Genomic DNA, 9,052 nt, shown 5'->3' with positions numbered 1-9,052 from the left:
TTAACAGCCCCATTTGAGCTCTCAGCCAACAGTCAGCATCTGACTACCACCCATGTATGTGATCATATTTGAAGTCCAGTCCGTATGATCCTTCATAAGACTCCAGCTCCAGTGATTATCTGCATGAGAAAGTCCAAGGGAGAGCTTCATAAGAAAATCCACTCACAGAATCATAGGAAAAAATATAAGTTGTTGTTTAAACCACTAACTTTGGTATAGTTGCTATACAGTAACAGGTAATCACAAGAGTAGGTGAGGAAGAAATAATTTAACGATTTTAAACAAGAGAATGATGATAAATTCAGTTTATAACTGAACATTTTGACTAGGTAGGGCCCTAAGGATCAGAATCTTTTGATGGTAGGAGATAAACACTCTATCCCCTGGTCTCATCACACATTCAAGTTTAGTTGGAATTTGAGGGCTGCTGGATGGAACTGAGTGAAATCCCTCCTCTCATGTACAAATTTTATGTGTTACTTAGATTCAAAAGAGTCTCCTAGGGAAAAAATGTACCATGCCCCTTACACATGACTTTCGACCTGTGACTGATAAAATATCAGATTCCAATTCTGGTAACAGGCTATTAATGTAGCATCCAGTGATCCCTGCTTCCTAGTATTCACGCCCTTGTGTAAGTCCATACCTTATTGGAGAGGGGTGACCCACTGAGCCAATACAATATTGCAGAATGTCCATGTGCAATGTCTGAAACTGTTTTGAATGACATTTAAACTTTTGGCTTTGCCCTTCCTTCGGTCACTCATGCTGGAGGAAGCCAATGACCATGTTGTAAGAATCCTCCAAAAACCCCATGGAAAAACCCATGTTGTACCCTTGCTCCTACCAAGAGCCAGCACAAATATAGCATGTTAGTGAGTCATTTTGGAAGTGGATATTTCAACCCTAGTGAAACCTCAGATGACTGTAGCTTGTCCAATTGTCTTAATGAACCTTTATCTGAAGTTCAGCAGTGATTTTAGGTTGATTTCTTTTAGCTAACTCCAATAATTTAAAGACCATTTGAAATTATTTCTAGTCTTCCTACATTACTTAAATTCAATGGAAATTAAGTAATTTTTCTTTAATTTCTAGTATCATATATTTTATGTGTAGAAGACAATATATATAACATGTATATGATTAAAAGAATATTTTTAAAAGTTCAAATACATTTAAAATACATATAACTACATATAACTACTAATTTAAAATATATATAATGACTGTTTAAAAATATATGAGTACTAATATATTTGAATTGTCCTTTGTCCATATTCCAATAATTTTCTTCTCCCTTCATTCAGATGTAACTATTTGGAATTCTGAATTTATCATTCCCTTCCTTTAATATAGTTTTATTATGTATATACTATACCTAAATGATATATTGTTCACTTATTTTGTTTTTGATCTTTTAAATAATGAAATTGCACATTATATAATCTTCTTTATTTTGATCTTTTCTCCAAACATTATATCTTTGAGATTAACCATACTGATGCTTTTAACTGTGATTCCCTCATTTTCACTGCTGTAATGTATTACCTTTCTTATGCAAACCACAAAATATTTATCCAGTCTCTGTTAATGGACATTTGGCTTGTTTTTAGTTTTTTGCCACTGTAAATAAGGATGCTGTGAACATTCCTGTATATGCTACTTGCCATACATATGCAAGCTGTATACTCCTAGCAGTGGGATGATTAATTGTATCAGAGTATAAGATAATGCAAGTTTTCCTAAGAAGTTATATCAATTTACACTACTACCAGCAAAAATACAGAGCACTCATTGCTTCAAATCCTCACCAAAATTTTGGGAAATTAAACTTTCTTTGTTTTTTTTAACTTGGAAAGTGATTATATATATTTTTTCTATTTTAATTTTTTATTTAAATTAAAATTAGTTCACATATAATGTATTATTAGTTTCAAGGGAAGAATTTAATGATTCATCAGTTGCATATAATAACCAGTGCTCATTACATCAAGTGTCCTCCTAATGCCCATAACCCAATTACCTCATCCCCCCACCCACTTCCCCTCCAGCAATCTTCAGTTTGTTTCATAGAGTTAAGTGTCTCTTGTGGTTTTCCTCCCTCTCTGTTTTTATCTTATTTTTTCCCTCCCTTCCCCAATGTTCATCTGTTTTGTTTCTTAAATTCCACATGAAATCATATGGTCTTTGTCTTTCTCTGACTGACTTACTTTGCTTAGCATAATACCGTCTAATTCCATCCACGTCGTTGCAAATGGCAAGATTTCATTCTTTTTTGATGACTGGGTAATATTTCATGGTGTGTGTGTGTGTGTGTGTGTGTGTGTGTATACCCACTACACTACATTTTATCTATTCATCTGTCAATGGACATCTGGGCTCTTTCCGTATTTTGGCTATTGTTGATAATGCTGCTCTAAACATCATGGTGCATGTGCCCCTTCAAATTACTATTTTTGTATCTTTTGGGTAAATATCTATGTTATTAATTGATTTATATATTTGTGTGCCCAAGTTGAAGGCATAAATATTTACAATTGTTTGATCTTCTTGTTGGAAAGACACCTCTATTATGATATAGTGCCCTTCTTCATCTCTTGTTACAGTCTTTGATTTACTCCGGCTTTCTTTTAGCATGATAGATGGTTCTCCATCCCCTCACTTCCCATCTGCGGTTATCTTTAGGTCCAAAATCAGTCTCTTATAGGCAGCATATAGATAGTTTTTTTTTTTTTTATCCATTCTGCTACCCTATGTCTTTTGATTGGAGCATTTAGTACATTTATATTCAGAGTGATTATCGATAGATATGAATTTAGTGCCCAAGTGTGTTACCTATAAAGTTGGTGTTTCTGGAGATGTTCTCTGTTCTGTTCTAGTCTTTGTTGCTTTTGGTCTTTCTTTTCCACTCAAAGAGTCCCCCTTAATATTTCTTGCATGGCTGGTTTAGTGGCCATGAACTCCTTTAGTTTTTGTGTCTGGGAAGCTCTTTATCTCTTCTTCTATTCTGAATGATAACCTTGCTGGATAATGTATTCTTGGCTGCATATTTTTCCCATTCAGCATGTTGACTATATCCTGTCACTGTCTTCTGGCCTGCCAAGTTTCTGTGGACAGATCTGTTGCAAACCTGATTTGTCTTCCCTTGTAGGTTAAGGACATTTTTCCCTTGCTGCATTCAGGATTCTTTCCTTGTCTGTGTATTTTGTGAATTTGACCTTAATGCCTTGGCCGTGGCCAGTTTTTGTTGAATTTGATGTGAGTTCTCTGTGTCTCTTGGATTTCAGTGTCTTTCTCTCTCTCTTCTTCTGGGACAATATGAATGTTGTTATGCCTTTCTGGGATGATATGAATGTTATTATGCTTCTATGACCGAATGTTATACTACACAGAGCTGCTGAGTTCTCTAAGTGTGCATTTGTGATCCACTACTTTTCTTTCCCTCTTCTTTTCGGCTTCATTATTTTCCATAATTTTATCTTCTGTATCACTCATTCATTCCTCTGCTTTGCTTATCCTCATTGTCATTGCATTCAGTCAGCTTTGCATCTTGGTTATAGCATTTTTCGTTTCAGCCTTACTAGTTTTTAGGTCTTTTATCTCTGGTAAGGGACTCCTTGGTGTCCTCTATGCTTTTCTCAAGTCCAGCTAGTATCTTTATGATTGTTGTTTTAAATTCTGGTTCACACATATCACTTATGTCTATCTTGATTAGATCTCTGGCCGTGACCTCCTCTTGTTCTTTTTTGGGTGGTGAATTCCTCCATCTTGGCATTTTGTCTAGGTCTCTGTCTTCTGTGTGTTAGGAAAGCCTATTGTGTTTCCTTCTCCTGAGAATAATGGCTATATTAAGAAGGGGTCATACACTGTCCAGGAACTGATGCTTCAGGAAATGTTTCTGATATATGCAGTGTGCACTCTGCTGTTGTGTTTTGGATACTCTTTCCCTTAGGTCAGTCCACTGCAGATTTTCTCCTTGCTGCAATGGGGAATGTTTGGATCTTGTCCACTGTGTGGCAAGTTTTAACTAGGTGTGTTTTGGTCTACTTGTTAGAAAGGGTTAGATCATATTTCTTCTAGAGCTGAAGCTTTGCAGCCCTCTATAATCAGTAGACTTGGTGCATGCAGGGGGTTTGTGCTGGTCTTCTGAGGGAAGGGCCTGCAGCTGCTCTGACTCTCAGGCACACTCGCCCTAATTCTGAAGCACCTGCAGAGTGCAGGGTAACGGGGCTTAGTGTAAGCAGCTAAAGTCTCCACTATGGTTGCTGTGCTGCTCACTGAGTCTGTCAGTGCTGATGGGTGGGGGTAAAAATGGTATCAGCCAGATCTCTCCTTCCCAGAGAGGGGCGTTCATGCCTATTGCTGTTAGGGAAGCCCTCACAGAAGAGAGAATAATCTCCCCTCATTTGTCCCAGGCTTCCTTCAGATCCCTGCCTTCACCCTGTGTCTGAGCCATCTGCCCACCCAGAGGCAAAATGCTTCTGTGTTTTATCTCTGGCACGCTGGCTGGGTTTCAAAACTTCAAATTTTAGGGACCTGACAGGGCATGGACCTGCACTGATCCTCTGGGGGAGAGTCTCCGCATGCTGTGGTCGGTGCCGGCTTGTCCCAAAAGGACAATTGCACAAATGCACAGGGGCTTGGAGTTTATGGTAAATGATGGCAAAAAGCCAGTGTTCAGGTTAGGTGCCCTCAGCAGGTGTCTCTGCTCATATGCTAATGAATGGGGCAGCCCAGTGATGCCTGCAGGCTGTTTTGTCCCTGGAGAGGCAGTGCCACCTCTCCCAAATGCACTCCACGAAGGGGAACTTTCTCTCCACGTGTAACCCAGGGGATCCTCAGACCATGCTGTCCACTCCTGGGCCTCTGCCCTCCTTCTCCACAGGAGCACCTCTACGCCTACCAGGCTCCACCCAGCAATGGTGCAGACTTCTAAAACTTCAGGCTTTGAGCTCCGCTGCTTGTAAAAACTTGGAATTATTAGCCCCTCTTATTTTCCTTGTCAGTGGTTTTGGGGAAGTGCTTTTCTGGTGCAGTGCCTTGCACCCTGCTACCTTTCTTTCTTTCTCTCTCTTTCTTTCTCCTCTCCCTCAGGGATCCCCCGCCTCGGCAGCACCCGTGATTCTTTTCTCCCCCAAATCATGGCTCCACACCTCCTACCTTCCATGATGTGGCCTCTTTTCTCCCTCTAGTTGTGCAGTTTGTTCTCTCAGTCCTCAGATTGATTTCCTGGGTGTTCAGAATGATTTGATATTTATCTAGCTGTGTTCCAGGGACAAAGCAATCATAGGGTCCCCCTACTACTCCACCATCTTTAATCTGGTTCCCTGGCTTGCCTTTTAACTTACACTATCACTCCATGCTTCCTTCACACCTTGCCACAATACTGAAGCAGCAGCTCTGAACCATTGTTCCACTCTTTGTTTCAATTCTTTCTTTTCCCTCAACTAATACTTTGTACTCACCGTACTTCAAATTTCTATGCCCACTGATTTTTACTTATTAATTTGTCTTTATTTACTCATACAACACAAAGTTTAAAGAAATTCATATATATGCTTATAGGGGTTAGTTCTTGACAGATGGCTCAAAAATACACTTTTGACATTTTCCTTGACAATCAATGCCACTATTTTTTTTTTAATTATGTACGTCAGCATTTCTGCCATAGGGCTGCCTTCCTTGCCTTAAGTGTTTAAAACACAGTATTTGGCAAAAGCTGGGGAAAGTTCAAACTTCACCTGTTCCTCAGGAAAATGCTGGCCTCTTAATGGGAAAGAGGCAACATCTGTGGCAATTCCCAGCCTTTGATGGGAAGTTTTCCTCCCATGGCAGGAATCTCCTCAAATCCATGCCAATCCCCATGACCCCTGTTCAGGCTCCACATTCCTGTTACTGATTTCAGTGCCCCTCCTTCAAATTTTCTTATAAAAGCCCAGTCTTCTCTGACCTGACAAACCATTGCAAATCCCTGCAAGACGGGTGAGTAGAAACTGAGAGAAGATGAGACCCATGACAGGAATTATACTGTACATACTTGGGGGAAGGTACAGGAGGATCCCTGTCAGAAACACAGGAGCTCTGGTCTCAGCACAGGCAAGCTTGTTAGTTCTCAGGGGGTAGGAGGGCCACAGATTTCCAGTTCTTCCCAGAGCTATACAAAGGGATAGATGTCAATGGAAAGACAAGGAAGAGGAGTGGCATCTCTGCATGCCCTCTCTCCAATCATGCTTTCCTTAGTGATCTCTGATTGCTTCCTCAGATCATAGACACGATGCTGCCTCCCATGGCCCTCCCCAGCCTGTCCTGGATGCTGCTTTCCTGCCTGATGTTCCTGGCTCAGGTCCAAGGTGAGCTTTTGCTGTTCCTAGCACTGGGTCCTTGTGAATGCTCAGGGCCAAGAAGAAGAGGAAGGTCCCCGTGGTAAAGTGGTGACACATATCCTCACACAAAGAAACTGCCTATAACTTGTCCATCATTACTCCTTCCTTCAGGGTAACTAGGGGTGGCCAGCATCACCGTGGTCCACTAGCACTGCAAGGAGGTCATTTCCATTTTGTCCCAGCCCTCTAATTTGTGTTGGTAGGTGAAAGAGGAAAAGTGTGAAGGGTCAGTAATGAGATACAGGGAAGGAAAATGAGGACCCAGTGCAAGAATGGTCAACCTAGAGTGGGGAAGGGTTGGACTTTGAAGGGGAAGGATGAAAAGAAAAGAGAAGCTTCCTCATTTAGTGGGGTTGGTTCAAGATCAAGAAATCTTAGAAGTGGGGCGCCTGGGTGGCTCAGTTGTTAAGCATCTGCCTTCGGCTCAGGTCATGATCCCAGGTCCTGGGATTGAGCCCTGCGTCGGGCTCCCTGCCCCGTGGGAAGCCTGCTTCTCTCTCTCCCACTCCCCCTGCTTGTGTTCCCTCTCTCGCTGTGTCTCTGTCGAATAAATAAAATCTTTAAAAAAAAAAAAAGTTCATAAAAAAATCTTAAAAGTGTTGGCAATGGGGAGAGGCAGTCACGACTTTGCCATCACTTCCCAAGCACTGGCCTCATACATATTCCCCTAGGTCACCTCCCTACCCTGATCCCCACTCTCCTATTTACCTCTCCCTTCTCTTTTATTTCCTCCCACCCTAGGTGAAGACTCCCAGAAGGATGTGCCCGCTCCACGGATCAGCTGTCCCAAAGGCTCCAAGGCTTATGCCTCCCACTGCTATGCCTTGTTTATGACACCAAAATCCTGGATGGATGCAGATGTGAGTACTTGGATTTCAGTTAGGGGTTTTAAGGGAAAGTACGTAAGAGACCTGAGGGGGGTCAGTTCCATTCTCCAGAATTTCTTGGGGGCAAGACTGAGCACCCACATCTTTTGCATATATACCCCTTCTCCCCTACCTCTGCCTACCCTCCCCCCAATGATGTCTCAGACTCCCCCTGAGTCTCTCGCTTCCCCACACAGATGGCCTGCCAGAAGAGGTCCTCAGGACACCTTGTGTCTGTGCTCAGTGGGTCTGAGGCAAACTTTGTGGCCTCCCTAGTCAAGACCAATGTGAACACCTACTCAAATGTCTGGATTGGGCTCCATGACCCCACAGAGGTATGAACTCATCTTCTCTTCATAACCTCTCAAGATGCTATTGCCCCCCCAAGCCCATTCCCTGTCCCCTGTACCTGCCCACTAAATGCCTTAAAGAGCCCTGGAGCTCAGAGATCCAGGAGGACATGAGGGGGAAAGGCAGGGCTCTGTAGCGGCTCACCAGCTGAGTTTTGTGGAAGTCCCTTGTCTCCAGCTGAAGTTAATCTGCCTCCTGTCATGCTTGTACACAATTTGCACATGAGGCCTTGTAATTCAGTTCTCTGAGCTTCAGAGTCTGCACATATTGTGCTGAGGGAATCCTAAGTGAAGATAGGATCCATTTTTGCTCTATAGAACAGACACTGTCTTTGAGGTTCAGGTGGTAATTACAAATGCACCACTAATTGCTGTTTAGTCAGCAACATGTTACTCTGGGTGGTTCTGTAGGTCTTTGTGATTACTGGTTTGGAATTTGCCAATAAAAGGAAGGAGCTGGGAAGAGTTTCCCAGAGGAGAGCTCTGGCTCCAGGGAAGCATCTAGATGAGCAGAGCAAATTTGGTGATGCTGGGGAGGGGTTCACGCAAGGAGAACTCTCATGGCTATTCAACCTCACCACACTCCATCTTCTATAGGGCTATGAGCCCAATGCAGGTGGATGGGAGTGGAGTAGCAATGATGTGCTGAATTACTTTGCCTGGGAGAGAGACCCCTCCACCATCACAAACCCTGGCTATTGTGGGAGTCTGTCAAGTAGCACAGGTAAGTAAGAGAGGAGCTACTTTCTGCCCAGACTTTTCCATCCTCTTTTTCTCCATTTCTCGGCATGACCTTCAGAGAATCCTGCTGAGCTAGGAAGTATAGTGTTGGTTTGTCTTCCCCCATCCCTTGTCATCTCTCCTTTTTGAGTCTCCTTCCTCTGGAACAGGACACTGATGAGGATGAGGGAGAGGCTTTGGATCCTAGGGCAGGATCTGGGATACCTCTCCCTTGGGTTCAAGAACTCCAGCAGCCACATCTACCTGAGCTCCTTTGTCTCTCTAGGATATCTGAGATGGAAAGATTACAACTGTTATGTGAAGCTACCCTATGTCTGCAAGTTCAAGGACTAAGTCTGGGGAGACATGAGGAACCTGAGTTTTGCATGCAACTCATCATGGACATGGGACCAAGTGTGAAGACCCACCCTGGAAGGGAATAATTTCAAACCTCACCACTTCATTCTTACCTTTCTTCCTTCCTGCTCATTTATCTTCCTGTTCTTTTGTTGTATTACATGACCTGAAATCTTAGAATGCAATAATAAACATTTTGCTCCATTTCATGTGCTTTTGTGCTCCTGTCTCATAGCTAGACTCTGAATAAGAACCAGGTGTGGGAGGAATTCTGGGTCTTGTCCCTGTCCTATGTTATCCATTCCCCCAGCGAAAACATTTAAATGTCCATCCGTCCATCCCTACCAGTGTGTCTGTGATTAGTGTGTAGTCCAGG

At 42.7% G+C, this 9,052-nt stretch overlaps 1 protein-coding gene across 2 annotated transcripts; it reads left to right on the top strand.

Moving 5' to 3' along the window:
• Positions 1–5,931: 5,931 nt before the first annotated feature.
• On the top strand, positions 5,932–8,796 carry LOC118007433 (lithostathine-like). Of its 2 annotated transcripts, XM_035000475.1 has the most exons (6): positions 5,932–5,982; positions 6,263–6,350; positions 7,125–7,243; positions 7,447–7,584; positions 8,197–8,323; positions 8,606–8,796. In XM_035000475.1, the coding sequence occupies exons 2-6, from the start codon at positions 6,275–6,277 to the stop codon at positions 8,671–8,673; spliced, it is 528 nt and encodes a 175-aa protein (XP_034856366.1). In that variant the 5' UTR covers positions 5,932–5,982; positions 6,263–6,274; the 3' UTR covers positions 8,674–8,796. The 2 variants fall into 2 exon arrangements, with proteins under 2 accessions (XP_034856366.1, XP_034856368.1); XM_035000477.1 differs by lacking the exons at positions 5,932–5,982; positions 7,447–7,584 and having other exon boundaries at positions 6,275–6,350; positions 8,606–8,673.
• Positions 8,797–9,052: the final 256 nt, after the last annotated feature.

This window comes from Mirounga leonina, unplaced genomic scaffold (genome assembly GCF_011800145.1).
Source record: "Mirounga leonina isolate KUSES-001 unplaced genomic scaffold, KU_Mleo_1.0 Mir_125, whole genome shotgun sequence".
Taxonomy (NCBI): domain Eukaryota; kingdom Metazoa; phylum Chordata; class Mammalia; order Carnivora; family Phocidae; genus Mirounga; species Mirounga leonina.
The sequence above is the reverse complement of the archived record's forward strand: the minus strand, read 5'-3'. Positions and strand labels throughout refer to the sequence as shown.